General features: G+C 34.4%; 1 protein-coding gene across 1 annotated transcript in view; it reads right to left on the bottom strand.

Moving 5' to 3' along the window:
• The window catches only part of LOC127548250 (disintegrin and metalloproteinase domain-containing protein 18-like), a 95,286-nt gene that overhangs the window by 19,701 nt on the left and 53,676 nt on the right, over nt 1-21,909 (bottom strand). The window contains exons 15-18 of the mRNA XM_051975560.1: nt 20,839-20,944; nt 19,782-19,971; nt 15,308-15,391; nt 13,113-13,227 (exon numbers count right to left, since the gene is read on the bottom strand). Coding sequence (XP_051831520.1) covers nt 13,113-13,227; nt 15,308-15,391; nt 19,782-19,971; nt 20,839-20,944 — 495 coding nt within the window. The remainder of the gene's footprint in view (nt 1-13,112; nt 13,228-15,307; nt 15,392-19,781; nt 19,972-20,838; nt 20,945-21,909) is intronic.

The following is a 21,909-nucleotide window of genomic DNA, read 5'->3' as shown; positions in this document are numbered from 1 at the left end:
TGGCGGAGAGGAGGCTCACAGTTGCATAAGCTCCGCGCTTTCTCTCACTATCCACTTCATTACAAGCCTCTGAATCAATGCTTGACTGAAAAAAACCCACAAATAGTTACCAAGAGAAGCCATCCTTGTGATCCGCCAAGAAAGGTCTGTCTTTACTGGAGGGCTGGGGCGGTTTTAGATCGGGCGCAGGCTGAGGGCAGCGGCAGTGAGAGCACGGGAGCAGAGCTGAGAGGGGGTGGGGAGTGATCGTAGCCGTCTCTGCGGGGAGAGCTTCGCTACAGGTTTGGAACCTGCAGCAAGTCAACAGCCCAGCAGAGAAGCTAAAAACACCGGGGCTGAAGAACACAACCGCAAACAGCTGGAGTCTCTCGGGACCTGGCCGCCCCCCCCCCCTTCCCCCTCCCCCAGTGACTCAGCACGCTTTGGGATCTCAGAGCGCAGGCGCAGCACAGTCCTGCTAGTGCCTCACTGCTGCCCCCTGCAGTCTGTAGAGGAAGCTCGGTAACACACCCAGCCCCCCCCCCCAAAGAAAGACTCCAGTTTTTTCTGTTTTTCTTTGGTAGTTTGTCTCTGATTAATAGACAGAATGAGCAAGAAGCTGAAGAGGACTTTAACCCTTGACAGCTTCTACACAGATAGAGAGCAGACTCTAAATCCTGAGGAGACTAAAAACAGGCAGTCCCCAGGTGATTCCCCAAAGGAGGAGATCGTCTGTTCCTCAGCACAGACGAACCTCATAGAAGTGATTTAAAAGGCTCTCACAAGGGAGCTAGAAGAAAAATGGGGAAAGCAGAGTGAGGCTTGGCAAAAGGAGAAGGAAACTTGGGAAAAGGAGAGGGAGGCTTGGCAAAAGAGCCTGGAGAAGTCAGTTAAAGAGAGAGTGGATAAAGAAGTAAAATCCTTGAAAAATAGGATTAGTGAACTGGAAACAGAAAACAGCTCTCTAAAAAACAAAATTGGCGAAATGGAAAAAAATTCCACAGAACAAAAGAACTCAATTGGACAATTAGAGAAAGATTTTAAAAAAGTGAGTGAAGAGAATACTTCACTGAAAATCAGAATTGAACAAGTGGAATTGAATGACTCGAGGAGACAAGAAGAATCAGTCAAGCAAATCCAAAAAAATCAAACAATGGAGAAAAATGTGAAATACCTTCTGGGGAAGACAACAGACCTGGAAAACAGATCCAGGAGAGACAATCTGAGAATCATTGGACTCCCAGAAAAACATGATGAAAAAAAGAGCCTGGACACTGTCTTCCAGGAAATTATCAAAGAGAACTGCCCAGAAGTCATAGGAACAGAGGAAAAAATAAACATTGAAAGGATTCATCGATCACCCACTGAAAGGGATCCTAAAATCAAAACACCAAGGAATATAGTGGCCAAATGCCAGAACCCTCAGATGAAAGAAAAAATATTGCAAGCGGCTAGAAAAACCCAATTCAAGTATCATGGAGCCACAATAAGGATCACCCAGGATCTGGCAGCATCCACATTAAAAGATCGAAGGGCCTGGAATATGATATTCCGAAAGGCTAAGGAACTTGGTGTGCAACCAAAAATAACTTACCCAGCGAGAATGAGCATCTTTTTCCAGGGAAGAAGATGGACATTCAACGAAGTAAGCGAATTTCATCTATTTCTGATGAAAAAACCAGAACTTAACAAAAAGTTTGATCTACAAATATAGAACTCAAGAGAAATCTAAAAAGGTAAAGATTAATCTTGGGAACTATATTTTGACTATATAGATGTATAAAGAATACATGTATACCTTGTTCTAGAAATTGATGTGGAAAGGACATTGTACCAGAAAAAGGGTAAAGTGGGGGTAGTACATCTCATGAAGAGGCATAGGAAACCTATTATATCTGAGAGAAAGAATGGAGGGGGATGAATATAGTGGGTATCTTACTGCCTTCAGAATTGGCTTTAAGTGAAAAATCTTAAGACATATTCAATCTATGGTGAAACTTCTCCCATCTCATTGAAAAGTGAGAAGGGAAAAGTGGAAAGGGAAGGAATAAGCTAAGCGGAAGGGAATACGGGAACTGGGAGGGAAAGGGGTAAGATAGGGGGAGGAACTCTAAGGCGGGGGGAGGGACACTAAAAAGGGAGGGCTGTGAGAAGCAAGGGGTGCTCACAAGCTTAATACTTGGAAGGGGGGGAAAGGGGAAAGAAGGGAGGAAAGCATAAACCGGGGTTAACAAGATGGCAAGTAATACAGAATTGGTCATTCTAGCCATAAATGTGAACGGGGTAAACTCCCCCATAAAGAGGAAGCGGTTAGCAGAATGGATTAAAAGCCAGAATCCTACAATATGTTGTTTACAGGAAACACACCTGAAGCGGGGAGATACATGCAGGTTAAAGGTAAAAGGTTGGAGCAAAATCTACTATGCTTCAGGTGAAGTCAAAAAAGCAGGGGTAGCCATCCTGATCTCAGATCAAGCTAAAGCAAAAATTGACCTAATTAAAAGAGATAAGGAAGGACACTATATCTTGCTAAAGGGTAGCATGGATAATGAAGCACTATCTATATTAAACATATATGCACCAAGTGGGGTAGCATCTAAATTCTTAAAAGAGAAACTAAGAGAGCTGCAAGAAGAAATAGACAGTAAAACTATAATAGTGGGAGATCTTAACCTTGCACTCTCAGAATTAGATAAATCAAACCAGAAAATAAATAAGAAAGAAGCCAAAGAGGTAAACAGAATACTAGAAAAGCTAGATATGATAGATCTCTGGAGAAAATGTAATGGAGACAGAAAGGAATACACTTTCTTTTCAGCAGTTCATGGAACCTATACAAAAATTGACCATATATTAGGACATAAAAACCTCAAACTCAAATGTAGTAAGGCAGAAATAGTAAATGCATCCTTTTCAGACCACGATGCAATGAAAATTACATTCAACAAAAAAGCAGGGGGAAGTAGACCAAAAAATAACTGGAAACTAAATAATCTCATACTAAAGAATGATTGGGTAAAACAGCAAATCATAGACATAATTAATAACTTCACCCAAGAAAACGATAATAATGAGACATCATACCAAAATGTATGGGATGCAGCCAAAGCGGTAATAAGGGGAAATTTCATATCTCTAGAGGCCTATTTGTATAAAATAGAGAAAGAGAAGGTCAATGAATTGGGTTTGCAATTAAAAATGCTAGAAAAGGAACAAATTAAAAACCCCCAGTCAAACACTAAACTTGAAATTCTAAAAGTAAAAGGTGAGATCAATAAAATTGAAAGTAAAAAAACTATTGAATTGATTAATAAAACTAAGAGTTGGTTCTATGAAAAAACCAACAAAATAGACAAACCCTTAGTAAATCTGATTAAAAAAAGGAAAGAGGAAAATCAAATTGTTAGTCTTAAAAATGAAAAGGGAGAACTCACCACTAACGAAGAGGAAATTAGAGCAATAATTAGGAGTTACTTTGCCCAACTTTATGCCAATAAATTCGACAACTTAAATGAAATAGAAAAATACCTCCAAAAATACAGCTTGCCCAAACTAACAGAGGAAGAAGTAAATATCCTAAACAGTCCCATCTCAGAAAAAGAAATAGAACAAACTATCAATCAACTCCCTAAGAAAAAATCCCCAGGACCAGATGGATTTACATGTGAATTCTACCAAACATTTAAAGAACAATTAACTCCAATGTTATATAAACTATTTGAAAAAATAGGGATTGAAGGAGTCCTACCAAACTCCTTTTATGACACAGATATGGTACTGATACCTAAACCAGGTAGGCTGAAAACAGAGAAAGAAAATTATAGACCAATCTCCCTAATGAATATTGATGCTAAAATCTTAAATAAAATATTAGCAAAAAAATTACAGAAAATTGTCACCAGGATAATACACTATGACCAAGTAGGATTTATACCAGGAATGCAGGGCTGGTTCAATATTAGGAAAACTATTAGCATAATTGACTATATCAATAACCAAACAAACAAAAACCACATGATCATCTCAATAGATGCAGAAAAAGCATTTGATAAAATCCAACATCCATTCCTAATAAAAACACTTGAGAGCATAGGAATAAATGGACTTTTCCTTAAAATAGTCAGGAGCATATATTTAAAACCATCAGTAAGCATCATATGCAATGGGGAAAAACTGGAACCTTTCCCAGTAAGATCTGGAGTGAAGCAAGGTTGCCCACTATCACCATTATTATTTAATATCGTATTAGAAACACTAGCCTCGGCAATAAGAGTCGAGAAAGATATAAAAGGAATTAGAGTAGGCAATGAGGAAACCAAACTATCACTCTTTGCAGATGATATGATGGTATACCTAGAGAACCCCAGAGATTCTACCAAAAAGCTATTGGAAATAATTCATAATTTTAGCAAAGTAGCTGGCTACAAAATAAATCCCCATAAATCCTCAGCATTTTTATACATCACCAACAAAACCCAACAGCAAGAGATACAAAGAGAAATTCCATTCAGAATAACTGTTGATACCATAAAATATTTGGGAATCTATCTACCAAAGGAAAGTCAGGAATTATATGAGCAAAATTATAAAAAAGTCTCCACACAAATAAAGTCAGACTTAAATAATTGGAAAAATATTAAGTGCTCTTGGATTGGCCGAGCGAACATAATAAAGATGACAATACTCCCTAAACTAATCTATTTATTTAGTGCTATACCAATCAGACTTCCAAGAAAATATTTTATTGATCTAGAAAAAATAACAACAAAATTCATATGGAACAATAAAAAGTCGAGAATCTCAAGGGAACTAATGAAAAAAAAATCAAATGAAGGTGGCCTAGCTGTACCTGATCTAAAATTATATTATAAAGCAGCAGTCACCAAAACCATTTGGTATTGGCTAAGAAATAGATTAGTGGATCAGTGGAAAAGGCTAGGCTCACAAGACAGAATAGTCAATTATAGCAATCTAGTGTTTGACAAACCCAAAGCCCCTAACTTCTGGGAAAAGAATTCATTATTTGATAAAAACTGCTGGGATAATTGGAAATTAGTATGGCAGAAATTAGGCATGGACCCACACTTAACACCATATACCAAGATAAGATCAAAATGGGTCTATGACCTAGGCATAAAGAACGAGATTATAAATAAATTAGAGGAACATAGAATAGTTTATCTCTCAGACTTGTGGAAGAGAAAGAAATTTGTGACCAAAGATGAACTAGAGACCATTACTGATCACAGAATAGAAAATTTCGATTACATCAAATTAAAAAGCCTTTGTACAAATAAAACTAATGCAAACAAGATTAGAAGGGAAGCAACAAACTGGGAAAACATTTTCACAGTTAAAGGTTCTGATAAAGGCCTCATTTCCAAAATATATAGAGAACTGACTCAAATTTATAAGAAATCAAGCCATTCTCCAATTGATAAATGGTCAAAGGATATGAACAGACAATTTTCAGAGGATGAGATTGAAACTATTACCACTCATATGAAAGAGTGTTCCAAATCATTATTGATCAGAGAAATGCAAATTAAGACAACTCTGAGATACCACTACACACCTGTCAGATTGGCTAAGATGACAGGAAAAAATAATGATGAATGTTGGAGGGGATGCGGGAAAACTGGGACACTAATGCATTGTTGGTGGAGTTGTGAACGAATCCAACCATTCTGGAGAGCAATCTGGAATTATGCCCAAAAAATTATCAAAATGTGCATATCCTTTGATCCAGCAGTGTTTCTATTGGGCTTATATCCCAAAGAAATACTAAAGAAGGGAAAGGGACCTGTATGTGCCAAAATGTTTGTAGCAGCCCTGTTTGTAGTGGCTAGAAACTGGAAAATGAATGGATGCCCATCAATTGGAGAATGGCTGGGTAAATTGTGGTATATGAATGTTATGGAATATTATTGTTCTGTAAGAAATGACCAGCAGGATGAATACAGAGAGGCTTGGAGAGACCTACATGAACTGATGCTAAGTGAAATGAGCAGAACCAGGAGATCATTATACACTTCGACAACGATATTGTATGAGGACATATTTTGATGGAAGTGGATTTCTTTGACAAAGAGACCTGAGTTTCAATTGATAAATGACGGACAAAAGCAGCTACACCCAAAGAAAGAACACTGGGAAACGAATGTGAACTATCTGCATTTTTGTTTTTCTTCCCGGATTATTTATACCTTCTGAATCCAATTCTCCCTACGCAACAAGAGAACTGTTCGGTTCTGCAAACATATATTGTATCTAGGATATACTGCAACATATCCAACATATAAAGGACTGCTTGCCATCTAGGGGAGGGGGTGGAGGGAGGGAGGGGAAAAAAAAAATCGGAACAGAAATGAGTGTCAATATAATGTAATTATTAAATAAAAAATTAAAAAAAAAAAACAGTGAATTAATCCCAATTTTTCCACATTTGTCCTCTAGCATTTGTCACTTTCCCTTTTTTATCATTTTAATAAATTTTATAGGCATAAATTGACAAATCAAGGTTGTTTTAAAATTTGCATTTTTCTAATCAATAATGATTTAAATATTTTACATGACTATAAATTTGGATTTCTTCATCAGAAAACTACCTACTTTGTTTTTGTCTGCCCAAATCCTTCCCTAATCTACTCTGTTCTCCCTCTCCTAAATCTTAATCTATATGCCCTTCTAAAAGTCTCTCTTAACCTGTCCCCATGCCCTCTCATATCTTAAGTTTAAAAGATTTTATACCTTTAAGATGTATATGTTTTTCCCCTTTACTCAAGATTCTATGAAAGTGAAATTACAGCACTACTAGCCTACCCCACTCTACTTCTTCCTCTGTATCAATACTTCCTTTCATGCCTAATTTTTGAAAGATTACTTTTTTCCTTTTTCCTATTTTTTTATTTGATTTTTAGATACACCATCTTATTCAGCTCAGTTCTAACCCTTATTCCAAATTACTAAGTAAGTGAGACAGGAGTGGCTTTTTTACTTTACTATCTTCCTCTGAGTATGAAACCAGAACTTCTGGTAATCTGTCTCTAATTGGGTTCCATCTCCTTTGCTTACTTGTTTTTATTGATATTTTTGTTTTTAGCAGTTTGTCTCCTCTTATTTTATAGGTTTAAGTAGGTCTCTAGATAAAGCTCAAGTCAATAATAAGATGGCTTACTCAAGTCATCCCTCAAATCAAGTTAGTAATCAATAAAAAATGGATATTCATGTTTATCAAAGAGGAATAATCAAAATCTTCATTTAGCAAGGAGATAGAATCAAAGTCCCAAACAATGGCTCCATTCTTTAGCTTTAAGGTTAAAGCAAAGCAATTGAGGCCTACTTAAGTCATCCCTGTATTCATGGAGATACTTAAAGAAGACTCATCTGCCCTTGATAAATTTGAATCATCAGTCTCAACAACCTATAACATCCCAGTCAAATGGATTACATTACAGAAAGATCTAAATGCTGATGTTATTGATGTTTGAAAAAATCATAGATAATAAAAATGTGCAATAACGAAGAATGGCAAATGCTCCAGTTTTCAAAGGAAAAAATGGTAAGAGAGAGGATGAGTCTGGAAACTACTGGCTAAAAAGCTGGAATTTAATTTCTCCATAAATTCTTAAATATTATGCTGGGGCAAAACTCTAAATTGTACTCAATGACTTATTCTTTCATCTCCTCTTTTTGATAATTTCCTTTAACATTCATTTTTAAACTCTACTTATCTAATGGTCCCTTTGCATCAACTTAAAATATACCCATGCCTTTTCCTTATCCTAAAAATTTATTAATCTTGTTGTCCTTTTGAAATAACACATTTTCTGATAAATAGTGGAGGGAAAGTGAAGGAAAACTGGGATACTAATGCATTGTTGTAAACTGACCATTCCCATTTTGGACAGCAATTTGGAATTATGTCCAAAGGACTCTAAAGCTATACATACTCTTTGATACAGTAGTGCCATTACTGGTCCTATATCTTAAAGAGATCATAAAAAAGGGAAAGAACTCACATAAACAAAAATATTTATAGCAGCTCTTTTTGTGATGGCAAAGAATTGGAAATTGTATTCTCATTCATTTCTTAACCTTAAGCTTAGGATGACTAGCAATCTTCTGAGTTGAGTCTTCTTTTCTTTTTTGTTTCCTTACGATATTAATCTCATAAGTTCTCATGATCTTATTTTTCATTTCTGTATGGATGAATCTGTACTATACGGCATCTGTTCAACATTAGCATATATTCACTATATAGACTAGATGTCCTAAAATCTTCAAGGGGCATAGAGAAAGATAAGTAAAAGAGGCAAGGGCCCTATGATACTGTTCTTTTCTGATGATCTTGAATGGAAAAAAAAAAAAGGAAAAAGGATAAAAAAGGAATAAGGGGAGAATGAAGAAGAGGAGTGAAATTTACTCTCTTATATAATTTCTGAAAAAGAGACACAGAAGAAGGGTTGAGGAGCAAAAATCACATGAACCTCACTTTTGTCTGAACTAGGCAAGGGAAAATTGAACACTTACTACAAGCAAAAAAACTGCACTGATTGAATGCATCATATACAATGAAATAATATTACTACTAGATATACATGCAACAGATGATATGGTGTAAAAATCTTAATAGAAAGTTAATTTATAGGAATCATCAATAAATCTAGATTACCTGAAAACTTCAATGTATTTCTTGTAAATTAAAAAAAACTGACTATATAATATTATGGCATTAAAAATCTAACATACAAAAAATAAAAAATATTAAAAGTATCCTTTATTGATATATATATTATATAATATAATACATCGTATATAATAAAATTATACTGAAAGGCTTTTTGAAGAAAATGCTATAATTAATTTTAAAATATGTACTTATAAAAATTCATGGGCCAAATGAAAAATTATAGAAACAATAATAAATTATATTAAAAATGACAATAATTAAACAATATAAAATCTTATAGATAAAGCCAAAGCAGTCCTGGTGATATATCTCAAAACACTTTAATTTACAAAAAAATTAAAGAGAAAGATCAATGAATTGAGCATGTACCTGCACCTGTTGTGTTGACTAAAAAATTTGATTTTTGAAATTTAGTTGACAGGACAGTAAAAGTCCTGGATTGGCCTGGGGAGTCAGGAAATCTGAGTTTTCTGATCCAACTTTGCCACTGGTTTACTGTGTAATTTTTAGGATACATCATGAAACTCTCTAAGTATCAGTTTCCTCACCTACAAAATGGAACCCTTCTGGTTCCAGAATTTATAATTAATCTATACAGTTTCCAAATGGGGTAAACCTACAAGTCCTTGGGAGCCTAAATTCTCCCTTTCCTTAGGCAAGAAGGGGAGGGATTTATCTCTCACACCCACACTCCATTGCAAACCATTGTGCTCCTGGGTCCAGGAACCCCTACAAACAGAACCATTCTACATTACATCTTCTCTAACATGAAAACTGTGAATTATGTAGGAAAAAAACACATTTTAAAAATCTAATTAAATAATAAAGTAGAAATTCTATAAATAAAAGGACATTAACAAAACTGCAAACAAAATACACTGAATAGTACCAGCCCAGCAGTCAGCCGGGAGGACCTGAGTTCAAATCAGATCTCAGAAATTTGACACTTCACTGTGACCTGAAGTCACTCCCTCCCCACCCCTATCTGCCTCACCAAAAAATACACTAAATTGACAAAATAAATGAGCTATTCAAAAAATAAAACAAATAAATCATTACATAATCTAATTTTAAAAAAGAAAGCAAGATTAAGCATTTTAAAAGGGAAATCACATCAAATTGAGATAAAATAAAGGAAATTATTGTTAAATATTCTGCCTAATTACATGAAAAAATTGATAATTTAAGCAAAATGAATGTCTACAAAAATAGAAAATGAGCAGATTAAAATAAGAAATAATTTAACCTCAAAAAAAAAAGAAACTGAATGTTATAAATTAACTCTTAAATAAGCCCTAACACCAGATAAAGATGTAATTTCTATAACAACATACAAAGAAATTATACTAAATAAACTATATGCCAAAAAAACGAAAATCAAAATTCCTATCAAGTTCCCACTTGACGAAAATACAATTTTGATACGAAATCAGAGATAAGTCCGAGAAAGAATGCTATAGAAGAATATTCCAAACAAATGTACATACAAAAAATGACAAATAGAAGAGGCTACTAAATACACACACACACACACACACACACACACACAGACAGACATACACACATGGGAAAAAAAACCCAACTATAGATTTGGCCAGGTAGGATTTATACCAAAACTTCAGTATTTGTTCAGTATAAGGAAAATTATAATCAACTATGTTCATAAAAAAATCAAATTCATTAGTATGTCAATAGATGAAGAAAAAAATTTAATGAATCACAATATAAATTTCCATTTAAAATACACATGAAATGGTAACTATCTAAAACCAAGGGTCACCAAATATGATCTTATCAGTAAATCAAGAACAAACATTGTCATCATTATTAAAATAGTGCTAAAAAAAAGTCAGCTCTTGCAAAAATTCAAGAAAAAAATTGAGGAATAAGGATAGGCAAAGGGAAAATCAAATTATTGCTTTTTGCAGATAATTATGACTTCAAAAACATAGCCTAAAATATATAAATCATTAGAATTAACACATGTTGCCAATAACACTTAGGGAAAGAAAATGAAATTCCATTCAAAATAACTACAGAATGAATAAAATGCTCAGTAATCCATCTATCAAGACACTTATTTAACTATAAGGATACAACTATAAAGTACTACTCATGGCACAAAGACAACATATTTAGAATCTGTGCCTTTTCACTGATTATCCTCCAGGCTTCAAGTGGTCTTGTTCCTTTCTTTGTCTCTTGTATTCCCTGGACTCTTTCAAGTCTCAGACAAAATCACACCTTCCTAAGAGATTTCCCTATTCCCTCTGCAAGACCCTTAACTCTGAAATTTCCTTCTAATTTGTAGGCAGATAGTTTTAGTTAGTCACCTCCTTTAGAATGTGAGGTCTTTGGGGACAGGAATAGTGTTTTTGCTCTTCTTCCAGCTTCTAGTATACTTTATGAAACACAATGAACACTCTGCAGATAACTGTTGACAGATTCACCATATTCAATGACTTCATGCTCTTCATGAAGAAAATATTCATAATGAGTATGGCTTATTAGTAGTCTACAAAGCTTTGGAATATTCCAATTCTTAATCCTAAACTGTATTTCCTGCATAGTTTTTGCAGTTCTCTCTGTGTCCATCTTCTCAATATAAGTTAGATATTAAAGTAAATGTTGAGAGTTTGAGGGATATTCAACTTAACAAATACATATTTTATGTAAGGTAGTGTTTAAGGACTGGAAATGCAAAATACAAAAAAGGTAAACCCTCAAGCAGCTCACATTTCATTTATATTCTTTTCAAATTGCTTATAAAATTTCTTTAGAAAAGATGTTGGTATATAAAAAGCAATTATTTTAAGAGTGGTCTATTTGCTTATACCCATCTTGAGGATGCAACAAGACAAAGTAACCAGTCTTCTAAGGGACAATCTTTCTTGTCCTTTGGCACATGATAAAAACTACTCTACCAACTTCTGTATTCATCTTCCCAAGAGGAACCTGAAAGTCATTCCTCTACTTCACTGTAACTTTTTTCTAGTGATCAGTTTCTCTAGTAATATAAAAACTAATTGATTTTTGAACAAATATTGTTCAAATATCAATACCATCTGTTGACTTAATGTTTGCTGGTGGAATAAGAATGCTCTAATTCTTTGTATTACCTATTCTCTTTTTGTCCTTCTACTTTCTCATCAACACTATGGAAAGAGAATGGGAGGAGTCATCACAGGACTGAGTTTTTTTTTTTTCTTTTTAATGTGTTTCATAGGTTTCCATGATCTAAATATTCATTACTTAGTGATCAATATTGTATTGATTAGCTTTTCTCTATTACTGTTCAGTTGTTCAGTCATGTCTTACTCTGGACTGTTTTTCCCATGTTTTTTTTTTTTTTTTTTTTTTTAGCAACCTGGGTTTGGGAGGCAGGTGATCAGAGCTCTGCACCAAAAACTGTCTTAAATAACCCTGCATAGCATAGCTTAGTTTCACTGATCTATGTAAGCCCTTCAGCCATATTAAGGCAGTTATCCAAGAGGGACCTTTTTAGACAAACAGGAGATGAGACCTGCCAAATATCACACTGCTAGCTAGTAATTGTCTGAGGCTGGATTTAAACTTAGATCTTCCTGTCTCCAGGGCTAACACTATGTTTGTTGAGCTACCTAGATGCCTAAATGAACTCTTTCTCTACTTAAGTCATTTGGTCCTTTATCTTTCTGAGATAGTTGATATCACTGGATAGCCTCTATGCTCCTATAGATTATAGCAGAATGCACCAGAGCTTGTTTTCCTGAAATAATCTCTAAGAATTCAAACTAAGTTTCTAGCACAAGAAGGCATCTGAGTAGAATTTGTGATCTTGATAGGCCCATGATTTCATTCCTATAAGAGATCACAATTAAGAAAATAGTTGCTCTACCAGTGCAGAATGGCATAAAATGTATAATCTTATAGAATTGCTAAGAATATATCTGATGTTTTACGTAATGTATTATGATTTACACAGTGTTTTTAGATAGTATCTTATTTGATGTTTACTTACAACAACTCTACGAGAAAAATAATGTAGATGTTATCCCCATTAAAAATGAGGAAAAAAAGGTATAGATTTGTCCAAAGTGACAAAGGTATAATAAGTCACCCTGACATTTGAATTCAAGATAGGGATAACTAGGTGGCCCAGTGGATAGAGAACCAGCCCTGAAGTCAGGAGGACCTGAGTTCAAACCTGGCCTCAGACACTTAATACTTCCTAACTACTGTGATCGTGGGCAAGTCACTTAACTACAATTACCTCAGCAAAAAAAAAAAAAAAAAAGATCTTTGTGATCTTTTTCTGTCCCCTACTAGTCCCTCAGATAATCGGAGTCTATGACAAGTGGGTATTGCCAGTATATAAACATTTTAGTTTTATGTGCCAGAACTTTTAAGTTTATCACTACATATAAACATCTGATTCATAAATTGTATTTTAGATACTAACCAGGCCTTGCTAAATGCCCATCTTCATAACTTCCTCCTGACAAGAAAGCCATTCTCTTGCAATCTGGAGGTGAGTAATGAGTATTACAATGACAGGAGTTGAAATTATTGCAACGCTAAAAAAGAAATAAATTAGTACAATTGGTTATTATATTAAAATGGCTTTTGAAAAAGATGTTATATTATTCATCACAGTTAGTAATCCTGAAACATAAAGCAATTCTTAAATTTTTAAATTAACCTCATTTTTTAAAATTATGATCAAGCAAGGTCTTAGTATATAAAAGGAGGGCATCAAAAATGGAAAACTATTCACCTCTTTTAATTTCAAATCTCTGATCAAATATATTCAACTAGTACTGATACTTCCAAGTGCTTACTTTGCATAAACATATTAGGTAAATCTCTATGTTGCAAATATTCATTGTCTTAATACCCTCAAGACTTCTAATTCTTTTAATTCTTATTAAGGGAAAATACCACCTTTCTTTGACATTTGCAACAAAACACAACCTTAACCTTGTATACATACCAACTCTTCTGTAGAGATGGTTGTACTATAGGAAAGCAGAAGCATGTTCTGCCTAGAGCAGCAATGAGCTGTGCAATAGAAATGCTCATCAAAAGAACTTAAAAACTAGTGGGAGGAGTGAATTTTAGGGAGGCTCCACCAGGCAAGAAGAAAACTAGCATCTAACAAGGGATAGTTCTGTCTTCCAAGAAAGGATAAAGACTGGTGAAAAGTGAATGCCCCATTATGGGATAAAGCTGAGAAACTTTAAGGATCAGCCCTGGGGATCCATCAACAAAGGGAAAAGAGAAAGAAATTAAGTGATAGGGAAATATAAGAACAAGTAATTAAAATTACAAAAGATTTCAACAAGAAGGAAACTCACCAAGAAGTGCTGGAGACTCCAAGAAAAACCAACAGCGAAGAAAATAAAAGAAAAGAGATAATCAAATGAATCTAAACATTTCAATAAATACTGCATAATAAAGGAAAATAAATCATCACTTAAAGCGACAAAGGATTTTGTAGATTACCAAGAAAATATGGAACCAGAGAACTATGTTCCCAAATAAATGACTCAGGAGAGAAATAAGAATAGTGAAATAATAATTTGTGGCCTTCACAACAGAAATAGTAGGCAAAAACTGCATAAAGAAATGAAATTATTGTGTTCTGAATACCAAAGAAACTCAAGATGCAAATCAAAAAGATGTACATTGCAAAAGTGAAGCAAATTATCAATGAAAAAAGATAGGTGGAATAAAATGGAAAATACCAGATTCTCCAAAATTCTCCCACAAACAAGATAAAATAATGCCTTAAAGCAAATTTAAGCAGCAGAAATTATTAAAAGACGAGGTAAAGCTGTTGTTGTCTTCCAAAAAAAAAGAATTGATCTAAAAAGATTGAGAAGAGACACACATGCACATATGGATATGGATATAGATATATACACACATTATTCCTAACTTTTCTACTTTTAATTCTGTTCCTTAACTTGCCTTGCAGGCAAGTAGCATTTAACATTGAGTCTTTGGAATAGAACCTTTTTTTATTTCTGTATCTTCCTCTGAAGATGAACCATAGTCTTATCTTCTCTATTCCCATGGTAAGTTTCTAAACTTGGGTTCTTTGTCCTTTGCCAATTCATTCTTTTTAATGGAAAGTATTAGTAAGTAAATTATTAGTAAGCTGTCCCTTTTTTTACTCATTTCCAAGAAATGGACCTAGGTACATTTTGTGTTTCTTCTGTGCCTCTATCTTCAGCTAGAGGAAAAAGACAGTGATCTTTACCAAACACACAAAATTCAGGAGCCCAAGCCACACCAAACTTGAAAGAGATAGGATAGCAGACATATTGCTGAAGTCAGCCTGCCTGGCAGAGAAGCCCAGAAAAGCTCAGTCCCAAAAGGAGTTTTGTGACTTGGAACTAGAACTGAGCAGGATTTGAGCCAAGCTGAACCTGATTCCCTTTCCTTCTCCAGAGACTAATGTGGTGTTTGGGAGGAGGGAGGAAGGAGAAAGTTATGCCTCCCACAAATTGGAGGAGTTAAGTTCATATATTTGTGGTTATATCTTAAAGGTAAATATTTCTTTGTAAAAACTAAAAAAAAACCAACAACAACAACAGCAGCTGGCCAAAGCATGCTACTTTAAATAATAATTACTGTTAATCTGTTACTCACTCCTTTTCCATGACATTTTTCAGTAGCATTACAACTTTCTTGCATCAAAAAACGAGATTCTCTACAAGTAAAGTGTGAACACACCTAAAAAAAAAAAAAATAATGGTAAGGATCTATACAGGCATCTCCAACATCACACTAATCCAAACCATTATTATTTCATAACATCATCATTAGAACATAACCTTGCCACCAATAAAACCCACAATCCCAATATAAAATTTTAAAATTCATTGCCTTCTAGCTCCTTACTCATAAATCAGGCAAATAGCTGCCACCAAGCAGAAGCAGACAGAAATATTGCTAGACAATAGATCACATTAAGTAATACGGGAATCTTGAGTATAAACTCAAGATAATGTGATAGCCAAAAAAGCTAACATGATCTTAATTGCAACAATGGAAGTAAAATATCCACAAAAAAAGAGGTCCTTATATTCTCTCTTCTGATCCATGGTTTTCATTTGTAAAGATTATATTTTAGGGGAATATTGAAAAGATGGAACAAGTCTGGAAGAGGGCATAAATAATAAGTTAGAAATCTCAAAACTATGTTTTATGAAGATTAACTAAGGGATCTTTCGTGGACAAAATTTAGAAGAGATTACAATATCATAGCTGCAAATATTTGAAGATTATGGTGCATCAGGACTAGATTTTTTCTCTTGGCCCCAAAAGACAGAACTAAGATCAAAGACTGAAAATTTCATGGAGGCATATTTCAATTCAATAAAAAGATGGTCATGATGGTGATTATGGTCAATGTAATGATCCAATTCAATTCCAAAAGACTCATAATGAAAAAAAAATGCTATTCACTTCTAGGGAGAGAACTGATGTAGTGCAAATTGAAGTATACTTTTCTCAATTTATTTTTCTTGCTTTTCTTAGAAATATGATTGATATGAAAATGTTTTACATGATTTCACATGCATATTTGATCATTGCTTGCCTTCTCAGCAGGTGAGAAGGGAGAAAATTTGAAGCTCAAAATTTAAAAAGAAAATTTAAAATAAATAAATAACAATTTTAAAATGTCAAAAAGAAAGAAAAATTAATGACAAATTGGCTGTTTTCAGAAAGACTTACATGAACTGATGCTGAGTGAACCACAAGAACATTGTATATAGGTAACAGCAAGATTAAGTGATGATCAAACAATACAATTCCAATAGACTTGGGATGGAAAATGCCATCTGCATCCAGAGAGAGAACTATGGAGACTGAATGTATATCAAAGCATACTATATTTTCACTTTTTTTATTTGTTTATTTTTTCTTTCTTGTGGTTTTCCCCTTTTGTTCAGATTTTCTTTTTAAAACATAATTAATATGAAAATATGTTTTCAATTATTGTATATGTATAACCTATATCAGATTGCTTGCTGTCTTGGGAAGAGGAAAGTAAAGAAGGAAGGGAGGAAAGAAAGAAAATTTGGAACTCAAAATCTTATAAAAATAAATGTTGATAGTTTAAAAGGGTTCCTAGCTTAATATAGCATCTCCCTTAATGGGTCACATTCATTTGCAGCAGAATTAATGAAAATCATTTCTTAAGTTTAACCAATGATTTGCTGTCCTGAGGAGAGGAGAAATGAGAGAGAGAGGAAAAAAATTGAAACACAAGGTTTTACAAAGGTGAAATGTTGAAAACTATCTTTGCATGTATTTGGAAAAATAAAATCATATTGGAAAAAATAAGAAAATTTTTTAAAAAGTTTATGTACAAGAAAATGGAAAGTAGTATATATTCTAAAAGAGAGAAAACAAATACATGGAATAAATGACCATAGAGTTTTATTCTGGGAACTGACTTTGATCAACTTCTTTGAGTATCATCTTTCTCATCTAAAAGGATATTAGAGTTGTACTAGTTAGCCACTGAAAGATCCCTTCTAGCTCTAAATCAATGATCTATGAACTTGAGTCACAAGGATGATAAACTAATCCAAAGAAGAGTCAACTGACATGTCTTTCTGGAAGTAACTATAGCATTTATTGTCTTGATTACTGTGACTAGAATAAGTAGAACAGGAAAAAGATCTCCCTGCAGTGTCAGATAAATTAGGAGCAACTAGCTTGATTTCATGTGTTTGGAGTTATCATGGGAATAAATGAAAATATCAAATAAATAAAGATATTACCATGTAAAGTCCGAGCTAGCTCCCTGGAGCCCTCAAGAACAGCCAGAGTCAGGATAAGTAAAAGTCCTTGGTCTTTACGGGGAAAAGTAAAGGAGATGGACAAACTGCCACAAGGCTCACCACCAACTTCTCTCCTTCTTCCTGCCACAAAGTGAGTCTGGCTTGTCTTACACTACCCTCTAATTCTTCCTACAATTATCTGTATACACCAAACATGGCGCCAACACCGACAGTGATAAGGCCCATTTTTCCAAATATATGCTAATAGAATCATTGTCCAATAGGTAATTAGCCTTAAGTGCTCGGTTGTCTGATTCAAGCACACCTTCTAAGAGTTTCAGCCCTTACATTATTACCACATCCAGTTGAACAGGTCCTAGGAAATGGGAATTTCTAAATTAGTAGAAAGTAGCAGACTCACTGAAAATTTCAAATGCATTTCTACACCCAAAGTTTCTCTATTTATCTAGAAAGCTTTCAATTCTACCTCCTATTTTTAAATACAGACTTGGACACAGCAAGAGTTAAAGATAATATGCTCTCAATTCCACATAAGACAGATAATATGCAAAGTCAACCTTTCAAAAGAAAAAAAGTAAAAGCTGAAGGCATTCAATATAAAGGTTTCTTAGTGAACTACTCAGTTTGAGTGAGTAGGTATTACTTCATGGGTACTCATTCTCATCTAGACCAGTAGACCATTTCCACTAACTCAAGTATAATTCATATCTATACTAAGATCCAAAAAAAGATCCATTATTTCCAGAGGCCTCTGTACATATAAAGACTTTGCACTTGGGATACTTGAGTTATTGGGGAAACTTAATCCAATCTCAACAAGAGGGAAACTACAAGAAAGGTCTTTGTGTCAGTGATCCTCTTACTTTGTGATGCTATTTCCCTCTTGTTGAATGTTATGGTTAAGGAGGAGAGATCAAAAGACATATAGACAGAAGTTTATAGAAGGAATGGAAGAAGAAGACAGGGAAAGGGGATGGCATTTCTTTCAATAAACAATTTAATCCTAATTGAGGAAATATGTATAAAAGAATTGCACATGTTTAATAAATATTGGATTACTTGCTATCTAGGGGAGGGGAGTGAAGGAAAGGGAGAGAGAAAAAATTTGGAACACAAGGTTTTGTAAGGGTAGATGCTGAAAACTATCTTTGCATATATTTGAAAATAAAAAGATATTATTGTGACAGCACAAATTACACATGTTGTATATTTGTTCAGAACCAAAGTTATAGTGAAGTCACGCAACAACACAAGCAAGCTGCCAGAAATACCTCAGATTCATTATGCATTTGATTTTGAATTAATTTTGGGTAGTTGTATGTGGAAAGTTTCTACTATTGCTGAATTTTTCATGACCTCCACATTCAGTTATGTGACTCCATATGGTGTTGTGACCCACAGTTTAAGAAACTTTGGCCTAGTTGACAAGGAATAAGATTTGGATTTGGAATAGGAAAACAGCAGTTCTAATCCTAGCTCCCTCACCTATGATTTAAAGCAAATGACTTAATCTTCTGAACTCAGTTTCCTTATGTTTAAAAATGAAGTAACTGGACTTCTGAAGTCCCTTCTAGTCTTAAGTCTATGATTCTAACATTCAGCTACAAGTGAAAGGGACCTAGAGTGAATTGAAAATAGCTTTATCTATGCCTTACTTATGGGAGGAGGATGGGGGAGGCAGAATTAGGTAGAAAACTTAAATACAAATCCAAAGTATTAGATGATCTGAGTTAATGCTGGAAAAGCTTATGTGTAAGGGAAAGGTTAAAGGATGGTAGAGAAAGACAATTAAAATTAAAGTTAAATATTGGGGCAGCTAGATGGCACAGGTGGATAGAGCACTAGCTCTGAAGTCTGGAGGACCTAAGTTCAAATCTAGCCTCAGACACTTGACACATCTTAGCTGTGTGACCTTGGGCAAGTCACTTCACCCCAATTGTCTCAGCAAAAAAAAAAAAGTTACCTAAAAATGCTAAGTCACAATGTTGGTGCCAAGTAGATGAGAGAGAGAGGGATTCATTTACAGGCAGGGTCATAGAAAATTGCATTAATATGGGGATCAGACAGATTCTAGTATTGACATTTTTAGCACTGACAGATTTACTTTATTCACAGATCTGCTGCCAAGGATTTCCTTTTACACATGTACTGCTCCTACTTTCTAATGATTCTTAAAGATTTACATGGCTAGGGTACAAACACTGAAAAATCTTAAGATCTAAAAAGACGCAACTATACTTCCTAATTAAATAGCATGATGTTAGAATTATAATTGAAAAATTGAATAATGTTTCCGGATATTTAGTTACCATTTTAGGACCACATGGAGAACCATCATTTACAAATGTAAAATCTCGGTGCCCTGGTCGCACTGGAATCCTGTGTGCAAGGGATACACATATATCATCATAAACACGTGTATAAATCACAGATACATCACTTCTGAAGAACAATGTTCGCTTTGGCCAAGTACAAACTAATTTTCCACACAAGAGATCCCTACAAACACAAGACAGGGAGAAGACAGTTAAATATTTTGATAGCTAGCACAGTATCTGGCATATAGTGGGTACTAAATAAACAATTCTTGATTTGAGAGCATTTGATACTTATTCACATGTATTTGGAATCAAATAAGATGCCTCTGATAACAGAAAATATTTCAATTTTTTTGATTTAGAACATTATACCAAAGGAAAAAAATTAAAAACATGTTAATACTAAGTATAACATATCAACTTATTGAGTACATTAGGTTTATTTGCCTACATATGATTGATATTCTGACAATAGTCTTCATTATTCAGTAAAATAAGTATTTCTCAATAGATTACAAAATTAGAGATAGAAAGGATTGTAAAAGGTTATCTAGTCCAATCCTTTCATTTTCAAAGAACCAAAAACTATGAAAATTGGAAGGGATTTAGCACCCATACTGTCCAATAGATTCACAAAAAAGAATCCTTACTAATCCTACTAATAAAGTAGCCAGCCAACCTGTGCTGAAGATCTAAAAGGAGAAATACTCCATCACTTTTGAAGAAAACCTATTCATTTTGAGGTAGCAATAACTGCTATGTTTAATTAAATATGCCTCTTTATGAATTCTAGTTCTTGTTTCAGATTCTTCCCTCAGGGATATAAGAGAACCAATATAATTCCTCTTCCACATGACAGGTCTTCAAAACAGCTGTCAGGTGCTCTTTGTCTTTCCCCAGTTCAAATTCTTAGTCCCTTTAAACCAATCCTCTTTTAACCAAATATAACTATTTATCAACAAAGGCTCAGAGGCCCAGAGAAAGATGTCCAACCTGATGGGAATACAAGTTTACTAATACTACCTTTTCATTGTTTTTAAAGACTTACTCAAATGGACAGGGTTTAAATGAATTTTTTTTAACACCACAGTTTCCAAATCTATCATTTCTGCCATTCATTTCTTCAAAACATGCAAAAGAAGCACCTTTGGAACCTGTATACATAAAAAGAGAAAGGCGGATTTAAATTCTGAACCCAATTTAACCACAGACTTCACAGATCCATAAAGATTTTAGAGGTCATTAAGTCCAAACACTTAATTTTATAGATGAAGAAACAAAGGCCTATGGAGGTTAAATAATTTATTCATAGTCACACATTTAGAACAACAGAAGTGGGACTAGAGCCTAGGTCACTCCTAGTCCAGTGAACTCTTGAGAGTTTTAAAAAACAAAACCAATCAATAAGCATTTAAGCAGCACTTATTATGTACATAGCACTGTGACAGGCCCTGGGGATACACAGATAAAAATGAAACTGTATTTACCTTCAAAAAATGTATAGTCTACAGAAGGAAACAACATGTAAATAAGCACAAAATATATACAAATTACATAGAGAGTAATATGGGGTGTGGAGAGGAAGAGGATCAGGAAATTCACACTTCTTAGACAACTAGAGATTTTAAGAGACAAGAGATGAGGAAGGAGTATATTCTGCATTTGAAGGACAGGACAAAAGTCATCAGAAAGGAAACACTGTGAAGGAGAACCAAAAAGTAGCCTAGAATATGAAGAATCGAATGAATAAAAAGTATGGGAAATGCAGTTCAAAACACAAATTATGGAAATTAAGGGCTTTATATTTTATCCTAGAGATGATAGGATGTCCCTGTAACTTTTTGAGTAAGTAATATGATCAGACCTATATACTTTAGACATACTACTTTGGCAACTATGTGGAAGATCGGAGAGGAAAATTATCTGGAGCAGAAAAGTTATTGCAATAATTATTGAGAGTAGGAGGTGATGGGGCAGCTAGATGATACAGTGGATAGAGCCCCAGCCTTGAAATCAGGAGGACCTGAGTTCAAATCTGATCTCAGACACTTAACACTTCCTACCTGTGTGACCCTGGGTAAGTCACTTAACCTCAATTGTCTCAGGGGGAAAAGGAGAT

The sequence above is a fragment of the Antechinus flavipes genome, chromosome 2 (genome assembly GCF_016432865.1).
Source record: "Antechinus flavipes isolate AdamAnt ecotype Samford, QLD, Australia chromosome 2, AdamAnt_v2, whole genome shotgun sequence".
Classification (NCBI taxonomy): Eukaryota; Metazoa; Chordata; class Mammalia; order Dasyuromorphia; family Dasyuridae; genus Antechinus; species Antechinus flavipes.
Note: the sequence above shows the minus strand (reverse complement) of the source record. Positions and strands in the feature narration are given on the sequence as shown.